At 50.4% G+C, this 21,243-nt stretch overlaps 1 protein-coding gene across 1 annotated transcript; it reads right to left on the bottom strand.

Annotated features, from left to right (window-relative positions):
* Window positions 1-1,260: 1,260 nt before the first annotated feature.
* LOC140396847 (acyl-coenzyme A amino acid N-acyltransferase 1-like) lies at window positions 1,261-20,886 on the bottom strand. Its single transcript, XM_072485624.1, has 3 exons — window positions 20,301-20,886; window positions 6,661-6,860; window positions 1,261-2,064 (listed from the first exon to the last, which is right to left on the bottom strand). Exons 1-3 carry the CDS (start codon window positions 20,869-20,871, stop codon window positions 1,495-1,497), a joined length of 1,341 nt encoding a protein of 446 aa, XP_072341725.1. The 5' UTR covers window positions 20,872-20,886; the 3' UTR covers window positions 1,261-1,494.
* Window positions 20,887-21,243: the final 357 nt, after the last annotated feature.

Below are 21,243 nucleotides of genomic sequence, written 5' to 3'. Positions count from 1 at the left end.
CCTCCATTCGGATCCAGTCTTCCTCCAGCTCCCTTAGCCATCCCCTACTTATCCCAGGAAATCCCCCCTCCCCCCCCAGCCCAGACAAAGGCCATAATGAACTTGTTGACCCTGGTGAAGAAGGATTTGGGGATGATGATCGGGTGCAATCTGAATACGAAGAGGAACCTAGGAAGCATGTCCACTTTACGTGTCTGTACCCTACCGGCTAGCAAAAGAGGGAGTGAGTCCCATCTTTGCAGCTCCCTCCTCAACTCTTCCACCAGGCTGGAGAGGTTCCATTTGTGGAGCCCCGTCCTGGTGTGGGCCACTTTGATCCCCAGGTACTTGAACTTGATCTGGGTTACTTTGAACGGCAGTTCCCCCAGCTCCGCTCCTCCCTCTTGGAGGTTTACCAGGAAGTTTTCGCTTTTCCCCAGATTGAGTTTGTAATCCACCCTGAGAAGTCCGGTTATCTTTACCATGCTGGCTGGGGGGGTTTGACATGTTTGGAGCAGGTCACCTGCATAGAGTGAGACTCTATGCTCTCTGCCCCCTCTCCAGATGCCCGTCCACCAAACCGCGGATCGAAGGGCGATAGCTAGAGGCTCAATTGCCAGCATGAACAGGAGCAGGGATAGCGGGCACCGCTGCCTTGTTCCCCTGTGCAGCTGGAAGTACTCGGAGCCGGTTGTGTTAGTCCATACGCTCGCCATAGGAGCGCTGTACAAGAGCTTCGCCAACATGGTGACCCCTGCTCCAAACCCAAACAGTTCAAGCACCTCCATGAGGTTTCTCCATTCCACTCGGCCGAAGGCTTTCTCAGCGTCTAGGGAGACGATCACCTCTGGTGTCCTCTCCCTGGATGGGGTCATTATTACATTCAACAGATGTCTGCTGTTCATTGTTAGTTGTCTGCCCTTAACCAAACACGGTCTGATCTTGGGCGATCACTTCTGGTAGGTAACTCTCCAGTCACCTCGCCAGTGCTTTCGCTAAGATTTTTGCGTCAATAATTAAAAGAGATGGGTCTGTATGCTCCATACTCATCTTGGGGATCAGTGAGATCGAGGCCTGTGCTAGCGTGGGTGGCTGGACCCCTTTCGACAGTGAGTCATTGAACATCTCCCGCAAGTGTGGGGCCAGCGTTGCTGAGAATTCTTTGTAATACTCGTCAGGATCCCATCCGGTCCTGGCGCTTTTGCTGATAACCTGGTGTTGTCAGACTTCTTACTGTACCCTACTGAAGTACTGGGTATTAATAAAATATTTTGACACACATTATTAAACTAAACTCTGTTTAATAAAAAATATTTTTGGGAGAAAAATTTTCATCCCCACCCCAACAGTAATGTTGCTAGTGATCAAGTAGTAAGTTTTAGAAAGTCTTGGGACTGTACTCCTTACATTTGGTGCTTCACATTGAATAATTAGTGCGTAATTTATGACAGAAGAATTTAACACATCAAATAACATATCGTAGGTAAAGAGGAATCTAGTTAAATTTAATTCATTTTAACATAGATGTGAACGTAAGAAGTCTTGAATCTTTTGCCAAGAATCTTGTTGAGCAGAACAGTGTTTTATTGCCTCTCCTCCCAACAGCACTGGAAGTCCAAACAATCGTTTAATCTTGGCAAAACGAAATGGAGAACATGGAGGCTCAATACAATGCCCAGCTCCTGGATAACTGAGGAGTTCATAGTTGTCTTTGCCATGTTTTTTCAGTCTTTTTATTGCTTCCTCAGCAAAGAGCTTGCTGTTCCAGACCTTGTCATCCTCTCCTACCACAAACAAGATGTGCCCTTCAGCTTTTTCCAATGGTATGATGCTGTCTTCCTTTGTGTTGGGGTTGTTAAATGTTTTGGACATGTCTAGAATTCCTGAGTCCAAAATAATAATGCGATCTACATCATGACGCAAGCTGGAGAGATGTATACCTTTATAATGCAGGTCAGATGTAGTGTTTGCATTGCAGCCAGAGATACAAACGGATGCCACTACCTGTGGTATAAATGTGACCATTGATAGAGCCAAATCTCCACCTTTTGAAGATCCAATTACTCCGATACCAGGTCCCTTCACCTACAAAAATTCAAAATCTATTACAGCAACATACACAAAGTCTACATAACTCCTATAACTTCAGTATACATGCATCACTGTTTTAAAAAAAAACCGATCTATTTATTGCAGGGAAATCTGTATTTTTCCATGAATTACATGGCAAATTTTAGCTTGTTTTCTCCTAACATTGGAAAGCATCAAAAGTAATCTTCAAAAATACCCCACTTGCCCTGAATCATGAAAAGAAACATTCATTGTCAGCATTGATTGTCCCTTCTTTGTGCCACCATTAGCACTATGACATAATTTTGTGAATGTTTATCAAGACGATGCCCGCACACTATGATATAACATCATTATATTGTGGTGACAAGGTGTTCCAGTGTCTTTGCACTGAGACTTGAGAAACCCTGATTTGAATACCAACACAAAACAATGATAACTACATACTGAAAGAAAGCAGGTGATAAGAAGCAGCAACAAATGGGAGTGAGATGCAATATCAGACAAAAATAAAAGTGACACATTGAACCTATCCATAACAGTACAATATTTGCTTGTGGCTAAGCGAAAGCCAGCATTCTCTTTCAACACACCTTTTAGGGTGAAATAATCCAAATTCATGACATGAATTTGTGATATGTTGACTGATGAAGAATATTGCCATATCTGCTGTAAAAGTTTTAATCTAAAGTGCTTGGATAGCTGCAATTTTTTCCTATTCATAACTCAAAATTGCTTAGTGCAACTAGCTGTTTCTTATTGAAAGCTTCAATTTGAACTTAATTTTCAATCCGAGCCCAATACAGCCTTGACCGGTGAAATCTTGTTAATTCGACTGTACTTACCTGGAAAAAAGTGAATTAATTTACTGAAGAATTTGTTCCTGATTCTATTGTATCCCCACGTTACAAAATTGACTACAGTTCCAAATAATTACTGTGAAGTGTTTTTGGACGTCATTGGTTATAAAAGGTGCTAGACCAATGCAAGATTCCCCCACCACCACAACAATTTCATTAGTTTAAAAAGCTGCCATGAAAGTCCACATCCAAACACAAGGAGACAAATGACATCCTCACAGAAAATAACTCAGTGCGTGATGAAAATCCGATGATGGGGAATTCCAAGACTTTCTGATATTTTCACGTTTGTACCCCATAGAAAAACAGAAAAGGGGTGAATGACTTGCTCTTGGTGGAAACAGCAATTTTGACCTGAGCAATGCTGGACAGAGAAGTTACTTTGATAATTAACAACAGTAAGGTGCCTTTAGAGAGCAGCTAGCCAACTGGCTAAAAAGCAGCTGGTCAACTCTGAAACAACATTTACTATGTGAATTCTCTATTGCAACTGCCAGCCAAGTGGCTTGAATTAAATGGATCAATAAGAAAATCCTGATGTCTGGATTTATATCTGATGCAAAGTGGGTGACAACTATTCAAGAGAACAACTTGCACCAATACAGCATTCTAAAACATTCCAACACACTTCAGACAACCAATCTGACAAAAATGCCCGTTGGGCTAGAAAAGTGATATTAGGAGGGTAATGTGTTGGGTTTAGAAGTGGCCTTCAATGGAGGCGAGCGATAATTTAAAAAGTGAGGTCCAAACAGCCAATGCTGGGGGTAATGGGAAGCAGGATGCACAAGAGATTGGAGTCAGGAGAATTATTGTTGGTTAGGGAGAGATGGAAAGAAGCAAAGGGGTAAGGCCAATGATTGACAACACAGGCGGAGAAGTGGTTGAGAAAGGCGATGGAAAAGTACAGCAAGTGCAGACAGTATACAGATTGGAGCTTTCCCCCACGTTCATGGATAAGTTTGTCACGGAGTAGCTTGTAGGCAAGAGGAGAGAGACAAAAATAGATCCTGAGGGAACTCCAATTGGAAAGGTAAGGCTGGAAGGGATGGCAAGATGGCACAATGATTGGCACTGCTGCCTCAAAGCGCCAGGGATCCGGGTTCAGTTCCAGCCTTGGGTGACTATGTGGAATTTTCACATTCTCCCCGTGTCTGCATGAGCTTCCTCCCAGTGCTCCGGTTTCCTCCCACCGTCCAAAGATGTGCAGGTTAGATGGATTGGCCATGATAAAGGTTGCCCTTGGTGTACAGGAATGTGCAGGTTAAGTGGAGTACAGAGATAGGTGGGGGATTGGCTTAGGTAGAGTGCTCTTTCAGACAGTCAGTGCAGATGAGATGGGCTGAATGGCCTCCTGTACTGTAGGGATTCAATGGTTCTAATCAAATCAGGGTAGTTCCACTCAGCTAAAGAGCCAGGAGGGGCAATGCTCAAGAGTGATGTGGTCGCTCATCAAAAACTACAAGAGTAATCAAGAAGGATGAGGTGTTAATTGTGACTTTGAATAAGGCATTTCAGTGCTTCATTAGAGATTCAAACATGGAGCTACTGTAAAGATGTGCACAGATTTGGGAGGTGACAACACTATGGAGAGAAAAGAGAGGTTGGTGATGAGGCAGTAGTTTCCAAGAATAGAGGTTTTTTTAAGCAGTGGTTGACGATGGCAGTTTTGATAGGATGGGAGTCAGTAGTTGAGGAGATTGCAGCATTTCCAATGTGAGCTAGATTGTCAGCCAGGAATGGAAATCAAGGGCAGTAGTACAGAGGGATTTGGGTCATGAGAGCAGGAGATGGCTTGAATGTATAAGATACGCTCAGAGAGGATATTGAATGAGACAGGAGAGAAACTGGAGACAAGAGAAGGGTTGATGCTTGGTCAAGAGGATCTCTGGAGAAAATTGGTTTGCTGGGAAGGTGGGGGCGGGAGGGGTTAGGAGCAGCTATGGAATCTGATGGATGATCTCAATCCTACGATAAAGGTGTAATATAAGAAACGACTTGCATTGATATAGCCCTTTCACACCTACCGGACATCTCAAAGTTGCTTACAGATAATGAGGTACAATATAAAGGTAAGCTGTTGTTGTTGCAGTGTTAGATTTGGCAGGCAATTTCTAATTGCTAAGAAAATTAAAATTAACGAGATGAAAAAGCACTCCTACTAATTGTTCTGCAGATTATTTTTTCCACATATGAAGTTAGTAAAATGTAACACCGGGACAGCACGATGGTTTGCACGGCTGCCTCACAGTGCCGTGGACCCGGGTTCAATTCTGATCTCGGGTGACTGTGTGGAGTTTGTATGTCCTCGAGTCTGTGTGGGTTTCCTCCAGGTGCTCCAGTTTCCTCCCACTGTCCAAAGATGAGCAGGTTACGTGGATTGGCCATGATAAATTGCCCCTTAATGTCCAACGGTTAGGTGGGGTGACGGCGATATGGCATGGGTGTGGGTCTGGGTGGGGTGGTCCTTTGGAGGGTCAGTGCACTTGATGGGTGGAATGGCTTCCTTCTGAATTGTAGGAATTCTATGATTTTACAAACTACCATTGACCTTATTATCCTAATTTGTTTGTTCTATTTCTAGTTTGATTAACTTGTTTAACATTTAAAGCCTAAAATAAGATTGAATATACAGGTTGAACATTCCTTATCTGAAACGATTGGGGCTGAGTGTGTTTCGGAATTTTTGAGGTTCGGAATACAATGTGATAATGCGCATGTATGGCGAATTGGGACCTGCGCATGTGCGGCGTGTTAGAACCTGCATATGTGCTGCACGTTAGGACCTGCACATGTGCGGCACATTAGGACTTGCACATGTGCGGCACGTTAGGACCTGCACATATGCGCCACATTGTGACCTGTGCATCGCCCGGGAACCTTCCCAGCGCCTTGTGGGATTTCTCACTTGCGACTTCACATCAGCGCTCAAAAAAGGTGCGGATGTCAGAATTTTGCAGTTTTCATTTAAGGAATGCTCAATCTGTATTGTTATTTTGGTGTCATTTGAAAACAGGATCCTGTGGTAAAAGATCAAATTAGTTTCTGAAACAATTTAAAATCACTCTTCATTATTCCAGATGTTGTTCAAACTTCTTCTCAGGACAAATGGAAAACGCTCGCAAACAAAGAAATTGGGCTCATCTACGAGAATAAAAAGGACTTGCATTTATATAATGCATTCCATAACTTCAGAACATTCCAAAGTGCTTTCCAGCCAATGAAGTACTTTGGGCACTGTTGTAATGTAGGAAACACGGCAGGTATATGTGCACAGCAAGCTCCCAAAAGCAGCAATGACCAGATCATTTGTTCTTGTGATGTTGTTTGATGAACAGATTTTGGCCAGGAAACTGGGGATAACTGGCCTGGTCCTTCTTCAAAATAGTTCCATGATAGCTTTTACACCCAAGCGAGAGGGAAGATTGGGCTTTGGTTTAATACCGCATCCAAAAGATGACAGGACAAAACCTCTGACAGGACAAAACCTGCTCAACACTAGTGTCAGTCTTGATTTTGTGCTCAAGTCCTGGAACGGAACTTGAAGTCACCACCTTCTGACTCAGAGGGAAGTGAGCTACCAACTGAGCAGTGGCTTACACTGGAGCAGTCAAATTATCTACAGTAAGAAAATACCCCAAGAACAGCCTTTATATCATTTATTCCATTGTGAGAAATCACCAATGTCAATTATACAAATGCATTTTCCCACACAGTTTAATTACCTGGGCTTCAACTGCGGGGAACTCACCGTTGGATGTTTCTGTAGATAATTCACAGCTTCCTCGAAGTATTCTAAACGCAAATCTGTCACGGTTCTTGGTAGATCCTCAAAGCCAAAGTAGGGGAGAGCAAGAGTAGTAAAGCCTCGGCTTGCAAGAAGACAGGCTCGGAACTCAGTCAAACCATCATCTTCAAAAAGATCTATCACTCCAGGAAAGGGGCCATCCCCTTCGAAAACAGAATAAAAGATTCACAACAAACCACTGTTAATAAATACAGAAAAAGGTTTTCAAATCAGGTTCCCCAGTACTGCAGCACCAACTGGGAAGGTCTTTTCTGTGATTTTTTCAATTATGTATGAAGCCACAATTTTGGATGAATTCACAATCTGTCTATGCCTCACAGAAACAGGTCATTTGACCCAACTAGATGATGTTTATGCTCCACGTGAGCCACCTTCCATTCATCTTTATCTGACTACACCAGTATAACTTTCTATTCCAGGGGGTTTCCAAACTGTGGTTGCGACAAGCAACTGGGGTCACCATCTCCAAGGCAGCCATGGTGGCTAAGAAGCAGAATCTGAGATTTGACAGCACCGGGATTGGCGGCAAGGCCTCTTTAAACATGTGTGATATTTTTGCCAGTGCTGTGTGTTTTAGTGCCCAGGGCTGGATTCTCAATCGGCGATGCCGAAATCGTGTTCAGCGATCGGCCGGAGAATCCATTTTTACGCTGGATTCAGGGGGATGCTGTTTTTCTGATGCTCCGCCCCCTCAAAAACATATGGACGGCCTTAGGACATCACCTGAGGCCCTCGCCCGATGCTGCGAGTCCCCGACGCCGTGGGACACGTGTCCTCACACCTTTTAGGGACCTGAAAGGTGGCTGCGGATTGTGTCCAGCGCTGCCACAGTTGGGAGGGGGAGCCTTTCTGCTGGCAGGGGGGGCTTCAGCGGGGTCTGGTTGACTTGTCCAGGGGGGCGGTTTTTGGCAGGCTGGGTCCGCGCACGGCCGGCGCCATGCGCATGAGGGCCATGGCAATTCTGCCGCCGTATCCACAGGTAACGCCGGGGGCTTCACGCAGCACGGCTGCTAGCCCCCCTCCAGGCAGATCATTGGTGCGGGCGCGGCGCCGACTTGCTGGTCGTAAGACCAGACGGATCCTGCGGACATAGCCGCAGAATCGGAGTATCCAGCCCTTTATGTCTGATTACTGCCACTAACATAGACTGTAAAATGGTAGGTGATTTGTTTTTGTGTAAACCTGTCGTTAAAACTCTGCCCCAACCCACCCCCTTCCAATTTTTACTCTTGGATTGCACCACGTGCAAATGGGGTCACAGACGGTTTCTCAGAAAGATGGTGGGAGGGATTCTCCGTTTCTGAGACTAAGTGTTGACACCGATGCAGAATTAGTGGACTTCCACGACAGCAAAACCTACGCCGCACATGGACTGGCTCAGATATTAAGGGGCTGGCACCGGTGCCACATGGAACACAATCAATTCCACTGAGAAACGGTGCGGGAATCACCGGGTCCGAGATTGACACTCAGGAGGCTGACAGGCTGCAGCCACATATACACACTGCACTACCCACACACACCATCCCAACCAACAAGATGGTAGCAAGACACGCGGCCCCATATTTTGTGGACGCAGAGCTTGAGACCCTCCTGACCGCGTGGAGGAGGCCGCTGACTGTGTACCCAGGCTCGGGAAAGAGGCTGCCAGCCGCCGCCATTCACCGTACCTGGGCGCAGGTGGTAGAGGCCATGAGCTACACTGTCCGAATCGGTCAGCAGCACCGAGAAAAACTGCACAACCTCGACAGGGCGGCCAGGGTGAGTAGGCAGCAATGTGCCCCTGGCACCAACAATGTGCCACACACGCATAACCCGACACCCCCCCACCATAACATGGCCGAACGCGCACCCTGCATGACATACAGGCTGCAAAGCCGGAGATGCCCTGACCACTGAGGCCACCAGCTAACCACCCCCTGGGCTGCACGTATCGGACTGTCTAACACTGTAATTTTCTGTTTCCCCCCCCCCCAGGAGAAGACTGCCACTTGGAATGGGCAAAGACAGGAGGGGGATCGGTGGACCTGCGGCCCCTCACCATGGCAGAGCAGTGGTCTCTGGAAGAAATGGAGGTCACCGGGGTGGAGTTTGGCTGCGGTCGAGGAAGTGAGACCCTGCTGAGGTGCGGTTCCATGACATGTGTGTCAGGCCCACCGTCCCCACACCAGCCTCACCCCACACCACCCACGGCCCGTGGTCCAATCATACGTTTTGCCTTGCATCTTGCAGGAGTTGCTGGAGATGGGGTGGCTCCATCCACTGTCCCCTGACCCTAGCCAGTGCCACTGCCGGAGACCGCGTGAACCGAGCAGTGACGAGGAGAGCAGCATGGACGGCAGCCCTCGATCCAAGACTCAGGAGACCCCAGAGCTTGAATTGGAGGATGACACAGACTTTCCATCACAGCTGTCTCCAACACCCATCCCAGAGACACTCACCTGGGTTGGGCACTTTAGTGAAGAGGTTCCTGGGACACTCTCTAGTCCTCATCCTCACCACGCAACTGCTCTGGTACAGCAGGTGGAGGTAGGAACTCCCGAGGGAGCGGACAGTGAGAGGTCAGGCCGACCCCAGGGGCTATCTGCCATCCAGATGGTTTTCGGGCTTCTGGAACAGACAGTCCCAGCGATTGTGGAGATGTAGTCGCAAAGCCAGGAACTACATGAAGGGTTGTTGTCGAGCATCCAGTACCTGCAGGTGCAGTTGGAGGAGTCCAACCGCTTGCAGGAGCAGGAGGCGGTGCCGACCATGTGTGCCACCCAGGCCAACACTGCACAGGTGGCGACGGTGGTGGAGGCATTGGGGGGGGGGGGGGGGGGGGGGGTGACGGTTTTGGCTATGGATCAGCATGTCCAAGGCCTGGGGCATTCTGTGCAGGCACTGGCCAAGGCCCAGGACAGGGTTGCCACCTCACAGGCAACCGTGTGCAAGAGCCACCTGGAAATCGTAGCGGCGCTTCTGAGCGTGGCCCAGTCATAGCAGGCCATGGCTGGGAACTTCGGTGGCATTGCCCAGGCGCTGGCTAATGTGGTGCAGATACAGAGGGAGGTGGCCAAATACCAGGGAGAGATGGCGCAGTCACTAGCTGATGTGACACAAACCCAAAAGGTGGCGGCAGCCTGATGTGGCGCTGTCCCTGGCGTGATGGTCCACTCCCTGTGCTCCATGGCCGCGAGCATGCAAACTCTGGCCAAGACCAGAAGGGACCTCAAAGGACAGGCAGTGCCAGGTGAGCCTCAAGGGATACCTCTGCTCGCACCCCCGTCCCATGGAGTAGCGCAGGAGCCATCGGGCATCCCGAGGGAAGAGGACGTGATGGTGCCTCTGCCAGTGACTCCCGCAGGGGGGGGTGCCGGAACACCGCACATCCTCAGACTTTTCTCCCCTCCACTCCACCCCTCCTGTCCCTGGTGCATCTGGTGGGCAGTGGGTGGTATAGGGCGGCACCAAGCCACCTGGGACACCCGAGCATCAGCCAGGCTCGGATGCTCCAGAAGACGGGCAGGACAGGAATCACAGCAGTCCGTTTCCACTCCTGCCGTACCATCTGGGGACGCTCGTGGACGTAGCGTTAGGGCCCTTTAAGGCCAGAAAGTTGGACACTAGTTAAGTTGGAACGGCTGCAGGGAATATGTCTGTATATATGGTCACATTAAACTCCTGTTACCAACTATCACGGTGCTTTGTGAGGGGGTGGCTGGTTTGGGCTGGCCAGAGAGGGGATGCGCGGAATGGGCTGACGTTGCGAATGGCCAGGGCTCCCCACCCTGACCACTGTCATCGTCACGGCCCGATGTGACTGTGTGATGGAATGGCCAGTTCGCATGCAGGGATCACCCAGGTGGACGGTGGAAAGTGCTACCGTGTGCAGGGGTCAGACGTTATCAAACAATGCAGAGCACCAGAGCTCATCGCAGAGCAGGTTGTCATCAGCCTCCATCCCATGGACCAGGCCGGCTGTTACTGCCAACCCAGGGCCCGCACCCTGTAGTGGACAGGTATGTATCACGGAGCGGGTTGCAGGTGGGGGCGTTGTGGGACTGGGATGCAGTGTCCATGCCCCTGGCCAGTTCCCACCCCCAGTTGGTGAACCTTGGGTGCAATGAGAGCATCTCCTGTGCACTGGCACTGCTGCACACGTCGTGCGGCCTCCCTGCGCCCCATGCCCTGCCCATATTCGCCCTCCTTCGCATCCTCCTCATCGGAGGAGGCCTGGTGTTCATCCTCCTCCACCACCACGTCGCCGCTCTGCTACGTGATGTTGTAACATGTCAGGAATCGTCAAGTGTGACAGGATGAAGACATCGTGCACACTGCCCGGGTTTTAGGCGCAGACGTGAACGATGCGCAGCTGATGGTCACATATCAGCTGCACGTTCATCGAGTGGAACCCGTTTCGGTGGGTGCAGAGCGACCTATGATCATGTCGATCACCCCCTGGACCTGGGGCATTCCGTCGATGGCTGCGAGCCCCGCTGCCCGGTCATCTTAGTGGGCTCGGTCCAAATTGAAATGGATGTATTAAGCTGCTTGGGCAGATACGGGCTCCATGACCGCATGGATGCACCTGTGCATTGAGAGATCCCGAACAGGTCCCCACTGTGCTCCTGGATGAGCTCAAGCGGAAAGGTTCAGGACAACCATCGCCTTGACGGCCACCGGGAGCGGGTGTCCTCCCCCATACTCCCGTGGTGCCAGGTGTGCCATTATCTGGCAGATATGGGCAGCACGGTTAGCACTGCTGCCTCATAGCTCCAGGGTCAATTCCGACCTTGGGTGACGGTGTGGAGTCTGCACTTTTACCCCGTGTCTGTGTGGGTTTGCTCCGAGTGCTCCGGTTTCCTCCCACACTCCAAAGATGTGCAGATTAGGTGGATTGGCTGTGCTAAATTGCCCCTTAGTGTTCAAAAGGTTAGGTCTGGTTACTGGGGATAGGGTGGAGGTGTGGCCTTAGGTGGGGTGTTCTCTCCAAGGGCCGGTCTAGACTCGATGGGTTGAATGGCCTCCTTCTGTTCTGTAAATTCTGTGATCCCATGATATGTCTCACTGCCTCCCTGCTCAGCCGGAGTCTTTGACGGCATGCCCGGTCATGCAGGTCCTCGAATGACATGGACTGTTGGTACACACAAGGCTAACATGTTAGCATGGTGCATACCCGCGTGCCCAACGAGGTCCAACGGGCTACATGGTGACCCCGATTCGCAATGCGGTCTCTGCCCCCGCATGTCCCCCCCTCATCTCCTTACCCTGGTCCGGTCATTTCTGGCACCGTGGGGGCTTCTGGCTCCTGTCCCTGATGCCAGAGGAACCGTCAGCTGGTGCTGCCCCTGCCAGCAGGACGATCCACGGCTTCCGCCCGGCTATAGTGGGCGTTGCCCTTGGGTGGGCCTCCTGATGCCCCACCGGCAGGTGGTGGCCAGGCAGAGGGTGGGGGCACATATGCGGCCAGTGTCACTCTGCAGAACCAGAGGCCAAGTTGGGTGATCAGTAGGGTGCACAGCAAGAAAGCTGCATTGCAGGCCGCAGCAATGATGGTCTGTTACTGGACACCGCCCCAGTCCCGTGGGGGGGGGGTCATCCCCACCGAGGGCCCATTGCCCCATCACCCCACACCTCTCCTGGCAGGGCCCTGCCCACCCCAGCCAGTGTCCTGCCCGGGAGACTGTAGTCGCACCTCTCTGTGTCCTGCCTCCTCTTTCTCCCTCATCAGCCACAACGCCTGTTTCACAATTTTTAAAAGCACAAGTGAACCGCACCATCGGGAACTCGGCCCACCTGAGGCGGAGAATCGTGGTGGCCCCAGAAAATACCGGTTGGGCCCGCTAATGACAGGCAAACGGTGTTTACTGTGTGTGCATTCCAGACCACATTGATGCTGCTGTCGAGGTGATGGGGAAATCACAATTTGGCGTCACCACAATTTTGGCATTGGAACCGATTCTTTACCCAATTGCGTTCTGCGATTTCGGCATCAGCCAACGGAGAATCTCGCCCAGCATCCTCAGTGCTGCATTGGAGTGACAGCCTTGATTTCTGTGCTCAAGCCCTGGAGTTGTACTTGAATCAGGCACCTTGAGTTTTGAGTGTGCTACAAACTGAGCCATGGCTGACTCATCACAATAGTGTAGGCATTAAGCTCCAATTAAAATTTGGTTTGGGGACTTCTCCAAATACTGTGAATTTGCATAGTACCTATAGCACTTTACTGAACATCTGACTCACAGGGTCTCGGCTAGTGTTTATTTTCCACATGATTTCTCCCAAGATCTTGAATTCTTCAAAAGTGCATGTTAACATTATCACGGCTTCCCAGGCTCGTATTTGGTCAATTCCAGCCTCACTTCACCCAGAGTTGCAACACAAGTGAAATTAGATGTTATTTTTAAATAGCCGGGGATCTTGGCTGAGCCCAATAAACTGCAGTCAGAGGTTTGTAATAATTAGCGCAAGTAATCTTTTATTATGCAAAGTATTACAATTAAACTGACAAAAATGTAACTGACTACCTAATACTCCTTTCCCAACTCCTCCCTTCGAACTGTCGTTGACGCTGAATCAGGAAAGGCGATTGGGCGGATAATTGGCCGTGAAGTCAAAATCGTGGCCAGCGATGGCTGCACGCCAAAATGCCATACTCCGGTGCCTCAACAGTGGCATCAATGCATTCCACTCCGCGTGTACTGCTCGCCTATCATTAGCAGGCCTGACCTGATATTCTCCAGGGCCTCCACGATGCTCCACCTCCACCGGGGCTGGACTTACTGTCGGCGAGTTTCACTTGTAATTTCAAACATTCGCAAACAGGCGCCATGGCTGATGAGGGAGAGAGAGGAGGTAGGACATACAGAAGCAGCACCATGGCCTGCTGGTCCTGCCCGACGGGGCTGGCTGGCGAATGGGGGAGAAATGTCTGCTAGGCGGGGTTGGGGGGGCGCAGGGAATGGGCCGTGGGGTCAGGTGACCCCCTACTGGACCGGGGTGACTGGACATAGACTGCCATTGCTGCGGGCTGCAAGGCAGCCATCTTGCTGTGCTCCCCACTAACAGCGCTCCGAGGCCCATGGTTTTGAGGACTGACACCGGTCGCTTGGGTGCACCCACCCCACCACCCTCAAACCACCAACTCCGCCCCCCAAACCGGCCGCCACACGCTGGCGAGGCAGCACGTGGCCCACCCAAGGGCAGCACCGACAGTAGCGTATAGGATGGGGGCCATGAAGAGCACCACTAGCATGGGAAGTGCCAGCCAACGGTACCACTGGCAGCAGGCGCTGGCGCCAGAGGCAAAGGCCCTCACAGTGCCGGGCACCGATGGGGGCAGGGGTGCGGGGGGCAGACTGCTGGGAGAATGGGGATGGGGGTGGCACCATGCAGGGCAGGGTCTGCAGTGCAGGCCAGGGTCACCGTGTAGCCCGATGGACCTGGTTGGGCACTGGGGGTATGCACTATGCTAACATGTCTGCCTTTCACCCCCCCCCCACAGAAAATGGACTTCGGAATCCAACCAGGAATGGTGCACTTCATTCTAGTTGCTACAGCCCTGGGGATGCACCAAGGCAGTACGAGCTGGAGCTGCCCGAGGGGGTTCCTGCAGCAGCTGAGCCTGCCCCAGACAACCGGAGCCAGCTGGTGAGAATGGACAGTCAACCACCCAACAGTCTGAGGAGGAATTAGGAAGGAGGCACCGAATGAAGCCTCGAGTGTACCGGCAGTGCGTGTCATTCGAGCACCTGTCAGACCGGGCATGCCATCAAAGACTCCGGCTAAGACCGGGCAGCACGGTAGCATTGTGGATAGCACAATTGCTTCACAGCTCCAGGGTCCCAGGTTCGATTCCGGCTTGGGTCACTGTCTGTGCGGAGTCTGCACATCCTCCCAGTGTGTGCGTGGGTTTCCTCCGGGTGCTCCGGTTTCCTCCCACAGTCCAAAGATGTGCAGGTTAGGTGGTTTGGCCATGATAAATTGCCCTTAGTGTCCAAAATTGCCCTTAGTGTTGGGTGGGGTTACTGGGTTATGGGGATAGGGTGGAGGTGTTGACCTTGGGTAGGGTGCTCTTTCCAAGAGCCGGTGCAGACTCGATGGGCCGAATGGACTCCTTCTGCACTGTAAATTCTATGATAATCTATGATAAGCAGGGTAACAGTGCAACATACCTGCCAGGGCCGACGGGCAGGGGACGCTCTAATCGCCTCCAGGTTCACCGACTAGAGGGCCTGGCTATTGCCATGGACACCCCATCCCATGGGTTGGAGAGGGATGGGGTAGGGCACCGGAGAGGGACTACTGGCTGAACTGGGGTACTTGGCCCAGGCCCACCCCAAACGTCCATACCTCTCTGCCCCCCCACCCCTCCCAAAAGAGGACCGAGGCAGGTTGAAACGTTGTGAACATGTGTTTATTGTGCAACTGCAAACGTTTCCATACAGGTTTGTGCCCTCGCCCCTAACGCTATCCTATGTGGTGCACCCATGCCAACTTAACTGGTGATTACCTTTCTGACCTTCTGGGTCCTAATGCCACACCTAGGTGGATCCCCAGGCGATACATCCGGAATGGAGGCGGCCTGCTGCAATTCCCGCCCTGGGTCCCCTTGGCGGCCGTGTTGAAGTGCAATCGGAGCTAACCCGAGGCTCCCCCGCCCCCTGCTGATGACAGTCCTGGAGGTCCCCTCCAGTCTTGACCAGGATCTAGATAATAGTGGCCATGGAACAGAGGGAGCAGACCACCTCCCACTGGGAATGTGCCACATCGCGCTGTGATTATGACTCTGTCTTCTAGATCTGTTCCACATCAGCAAGTGACTGTGCCACCTCCCTCTGGGTCCACGCCACGTCAGTCAGCACCTGACAGCCGCCGACGCCTTCAGCCATGGCCTGCTGTGACAAGGGGCGCCACTCAGGGGCGCCACTACAATGTCAAGGTGGCCCCGATTCATGGCTGCCTGTGAAAGGGCAACCTTGTCCTGGGCCTCAGCCATCACCCAGACAGAATGGCGTCTTGACCCATGGCCGAAACCGTCGCACCCGAAGACCTCTACGGCGGACACCATCCTTGTGTTGTTGGCCTGTGTGGCATGTATGGTCAGGCGCTTGGACTCCTCCAACTGCACCTGCAGGCATGGGATGGTTGCTGACAGAGCCAGCTGGTAGTGCTGGCTCTGTCACATTACCGTGAAGACAGAGGCAACATATATGTTCTGTGCCTCCACCATCTCGGTTTTCCCCATTATTACCTCACCAGTATTGTCCTCTAAAGCGCCAACATTTACTTTAGCTATTCTCTTCCTCTTTCTATACTTATAGAAGCTTTTGATATCAGCGTTTATGTTTTCTGATAGTTTCCTTTCATAGTTTATCTTAGCTCTTTTGATTTTTTTCAGTTGCCTTTTCCTGAACCGTAAACATTTCCCAATCCTCCAGCTTACTACTAGCTTTTGCAGTATGGGGTGTCCTAGTTTTTGTCTTGATGTCTTTCTTGACTTGCTTGTTATGCCATGGAATGATCTTCTCCTTTAACAATTTCTCTTCCTCTCAGGAATATACTTTAGTTGAGAGGTATTTAATACTTCCCTGAACATTTGCCATTGTTCCTCAGCTGTTCTACCCTGAATTATCTGTGCCCAGTCTGCTTAGGCCAACTCTTCCCTCAGACCTGTATAATTGCCTCTGCCCAACGCTAAAACTCTAGTATGACACTCTGTCTTCTCTTGCACAATCAGAATTTGAAATTCTCGCAAGCTGTGATCACTCCTTCCAAGAGGATCCTTAATGACAAAAATATTTATCAACCTTTCTTTGTTACATAATACTAAATCTAAAATAGCCTGCTCCCTGGTTTGCTCCATAACATATTGCTCTAATGAAATCTCCCTCGAGACTACTTTTGCCAATTGGATAATCCAGTCAATATGCATATTACAATCACCCATGATTACCATTGCGCCTTTCTCACAAGCCCTCATTATTGATTGGTTTATACTATGCCCCACTTTGGAAGTATTGCTCAGGGGCCTGTAAATTACTCCTACCAAGGATTTATTTCCCTTGTTTTTTTATTTCCACCCAGATTGATTCAACATTTTGGCACTTAATGCCAATATAATTTCTTAATAGAGCCTTGATGTCATCTTTAACCAATAATGCAACTCCACCTTCTGTTCCATCCTGTCTATCCTTTCGGAATACTGAGTACCCTTGGACATTCAACTCCCAGTCCTAGACCCCTTGCAAACATGTTTCAGTAATCCCTACCAAATTACACCCATTTGTCTCTATTTGTGCTGTACATTGTGTGCATTCATGGACACGGTTCTAAATATGCCTTTCCCTAGCAGGATTTTCTTGTGCACTACACTTTTCATACATTATGACCTCCTTTATTAATTTCTGATAACATTCAGCCTCATCCCCAACTTTCACTCCGACAGTCATCTTACATTTTGATTTTGTACTTTTCCTTTCCCCTCCGTAGTCGTTCGACTGGCCCTGCCTGTTCATCCTAAGTAAATAAATACACAGACAAGGACCCAAGCCGGGAATTGAACCTGGGACCCTGGAGCTGTGGGATCCCTCTACCTGCCTCGCTCACAGTCACACCCTGCTGTCCCTGACCACTTGCCAAATTTGAAGTACTTAATCTATGGGGCGTGACCGCCTCCTGAAACAAAGCATCCAGGTAACTCTCCCCCTCACGGATATGCCGCAGTGTCCGAAGCTCGATTCCAGCTCATCAATTCTGAGCCGAAATTCCTCAAGCAGCAAACACTTATAATAATAATCGTTATTATTGTCACAAGGCTTACATTAACACCACAATGAGGTCACTATGAAAAGCCCCTAGTCACCACATTCCGGTGCCTGTTCTGAGGGAGAATTCAGAATGTCCAATTCACCCAACAAGCACGCCTTTCGGAACTTGTGGAAGGAAACTTGAGCACCCGGAGGAAACCCACGCAGACACAGGGAGAACGTGCAGACTCCGTACAGTGACCCAGGCCGGAATTGAACCTGGGACCCCGGCGCTGTGAAGCAACAGTGCTAACCACTGCGCTACGACACTGTCACTGCAGCTTCAATGGGATTTGCCAGCTCCCACATCATGCAACTACAGTACATTGCATGCCCAGCCAACAGGAGGTAATTAATTAATTTGCCTTTTTTTTCCAAATGTAACAGATTTTCTACCAGCCAATCAGATCACAGCTTTCCTGTGACGTCACTTTTTAAAGCTTCAGTGGAATCCCCGATACGCACCGTTCCGATACTTCCCCCACCGAGACTGCACCCTGAAGATGAGGCCACAGTAGGTGGGTGCAGTATCAGCCACAAACAGCTTCATAGAGGGAGTGAACCGAAGAGCTGGCAGCAGTGCTGGGAAGAGGGTTAAGATCAATGATTAATTCCGCCGCTGTTGGTGATATTTCTTTCAGTTTCATGGCAGCCTTATGTGGGGCTGCATGACAGTCAGTATATTAACCAATCTTCAACCTGTGCCAATGTATTATCCTCATTCCATGCATCCTAATTTTGAAAACATGATTTTCCTTTCATAAATCCATTCTGTTTAAGCGTACTGTGATTTTCTAAGTGCTTGGTTATATGTGTTTTGCTACAACTGATGCTAGGCTAACTGGCCTAGAGTTCCCCATTTTCTCCCTTCCTCCTTTCTTAATTTCTGAAGATCAAAACCAATGCATACACCATAGAATTTCATAGAATTTACAGTGTCTGCATCCCTCTCTCCAAAGTACCACGCCCTAAGAGGGTGTTGATGGCCATGGACGTCCATGTTCATTTTACTCTGGAGTCATGTGTTATCTTCGTAAGTGGTACTTTCATCCAGTTTGCGAGGCCCTTTAGAAGGATCTCTGCAGCCAATCTTTTTAAAACCCTCGGAAGCAAAGTATTCAAAGTCCAGTGGATTTCTTGCCATATAGTCCTGTTAATTTCTCCAGTGCTATTTATTTACTTTAGCTGATTTAGTTTCCTGATTATTGTTAAATCTTTGTTTCCCATTATGTTCAGAATGTTTTTAGATGTCTTCTACCATAAAGACAGACAACAATTATTTGTTTTTGCCACGTCTAGGAAGGTCAGTTTAGTATGCTGATTGTCTATACAGCCTCACCTTTGTGAAAAGAAATCAGTAACAGAATTTGAACTAGCATTTTCTCTAAGAGCAGTTTTATGTTCAGAGGTACCTTTGTATTCAGATGTCCTGCTTCCATTCGAAATGGAAAATACAGACCGGCATACTGAACAGAATACAGATGTTGTCTTTCCAGGTGGGTGTAAATACGGGAAATCCTTTTGAAACTGTTGTTAAAGTGCAAAAAAATGTTTCTCCTAATTTCATCTTTTGCCAATCACCTTAAAGTGGTGTCTGTGGTTCTCTGTCGAGCAGCACTGGAAGGGTTTGTCCCTGTCTACTCTGTCCAGACCTTCATGATTTTGAACACCTCAATTAAAATCACTCCTCAATCTTCTCTTCTCTTGAGAGGAACAAATCTATCTGAAATCTCCAATCTATCTACCTTATTGAAACTTCCCAAAATGAGAAATTAAAAGTTATAGGGTATTTGGGATAGATTTTGTAAAATGGGGGGACACTGTACCTCATCTGGAGATTGTCCCTGGGAAACAGGAAAATATGGTCATGCTACGTCCCCACCTCAAATGGATTTATTGACGGAGATTTATAATAGCAGCAGGGTGAGCAATTCCTATAAAGGGACACACTGGCTGTGGGACGGGCAGCGTGGGTGATTGGTTTGTGGTGATCATGGAACCGGGGTGGGGGATGGCTGGTAGCGGAGTTGAAGCTGCCTAAAGAACTTAACTTACGCAGTCACAATATTTGTGAATGTGAAGAATTTGATGAGGAACCTCAGAGTGAAACATGGTGCATGGATAAATTCTCCTTCACTTTTTATAATATTCAATTTGAAATGTTTTGTCCTTAGGCTGTCTGCCTGGTTCCAAGAGAATTGTGGTTATACTGAGGCACCTCAGAGTGGAACATGTTGTATGGAGAAAAATTGAATTTTAGTGCACTTATTTTTTTTAACTTCTTCTCAGGATGTGGGCTCCCCAGCTCTTGTGTTGAAATGAAACTGCACAACCCCACTCTGCTCTTATGTTTAACAAACATAAAGTTTGAAGTGTCTCTTATTTTATTTCATCAGAGTTGGTCACCCTGGGGTCAGTGTGGTCTGCAGGAGGTTGGTCACCCCGGGGGGGGGGGGGGGGGGGGGAGTGTGGCAGTTGGTCACCCTTGTTGGTGGAAGTTGCCCACCCTTGGGTCAGTAGGACACCCTGGGCAGCAGTGAGGCAGTTGGTCACCGTGGGGGTCAGAAGATCATCATGGGATCAGTGGGGCAGGCGGTCACCCTGGGGTCGGGGGACATTTGGTCACCTGGGTTCAGTGGTTGGTCACCAGTGGAGAATAGGGCAATTGGTCTCCCCGAGGTCGATGGAGCAGTTGGTCACCCCGGGGTCAGTAGATCAACATGGGATCAGTGGGGCACCCTGGGGGCAGTGGGGCAAATGGTGACCCTGGGAGCAGTTGAGGTCTCTGCTTACCTGGGGGGATGAACATACTGCCCCTCAAATTGCCTTCTCTGAGCTTGATGCGGCGGACGTCGGGCTTGCTGTACCACCTCTCGATCCTCTGCTTGACCAGGGGCACCCCGGGGATGGTGTCTGAGCCGGAGTGGCCGGAGTAGACAGACAGGTCGACATTCATGGGGCTGTCGATCAGGTTCAACTTGCTGAGTCTCTGGTAGGGCTCCTCCATGGGGGAGGGGGACAGGGTCCACAGGAGGCCCATGGGCGCCACGCCGAGGTAGTCACCGCCCACCGAGGGCGAGCGGCTCGTGTCCAGCCGCCCCTCGCCGTCCGCCTGGTACTGGCCAGACGAGTCGAACATGCTGTCGCGCTCGGTCAGCACCTGGGCCCGCAGGGTGACGGCCTGGCGAGACTCCAGCCCTGACACCTGGATATCCAGCAGCTCGTCCGCCATGCTCTTCAGCGGCCTGACCGTCAGGCTGATCGGCCCGGGCGGGCCCCCGCCGCTGGACCACGCCCGCCTCGCCGCCCGCACCGCCGCCCGGCCGGCCCTCAGCAACCCGAACGGCGGCGGCGGCCGCATCATTGCCCCGCCAGCCGCCCCTCCCCTCGCTCCCGCGGAGTGAGCTGTTCCAGCAGCAGAGTGGAGATAGGCTGAACCATTCACCTGGGCGGGGCGGGGGACGGTCGAGCCAAGGGTGTGACTGACTGGGTGGGGGTCACGTGGACAAGACCCGCTGGAGGGGGGTTTTTTTTTTGGGGGGGGGGGGGGCGGGGCCGTCAGACCAACTGCATTGGGGGCCAAACCAACTGGGGAGAGGTGGGTTGTGGAGGCAAGGCTGACTGTGGTGGGTGCTCGGGGAGAGATCATCTGCAGTAATGGGAGACCCACTGCAGTTGGGTAGCAGAGGGCAGATGGGGGGGGGTGGCAGAGGGCAGATGGGGGGGTGGCAGAGGG

This window comes from Scyliorhinus torazame, chromosome 2, assembly GCF_047496885.1.
Source record: "Scyliorhinus torazame isolate Kashiwa2021f chromosome 2, sScyTor2.1, whole genome shotgun sequence".
Lineage (NCBI taxonomy): Eukaryota > Metazoa > Chordata > Chondrichthyes > Carcharhiniformes > Scyliorhinidae > Scyliorhinus > Scyliorhinus torazame.
This window is presented reverse-complemented; position numbering and strand designations above follow the sequence as displayed.

What these genes read in the sequence shown, in the direction of transcription:
- LOC140396847 (XM_072485624.1), bottom strand. Translation starts at nt 20,871, where the DNA reads ATGATGCGGCCGCCGCCGCCGTTCGGGTTGCTGAGGGCCGGCCGGGCG. An exon ending in CAGTATGTTCATCCCCCCAG is followed by an intron (nt 6,861 to 20,300) that starts GTAAGCAGAGAC and finishes CTGTTTTCGAAG; the next exon opens with GGGATGGCCCCTTTCCTGGA. An exon ending in ATCTACAGAAACATCCAACG is followed by an intron (nt 2,065 to 6,660) that starts GTGAGTTCCCCG and finishes GAATTTTTGTAG; the next exon opens with GTGAAGGGACCTGGTATCGG.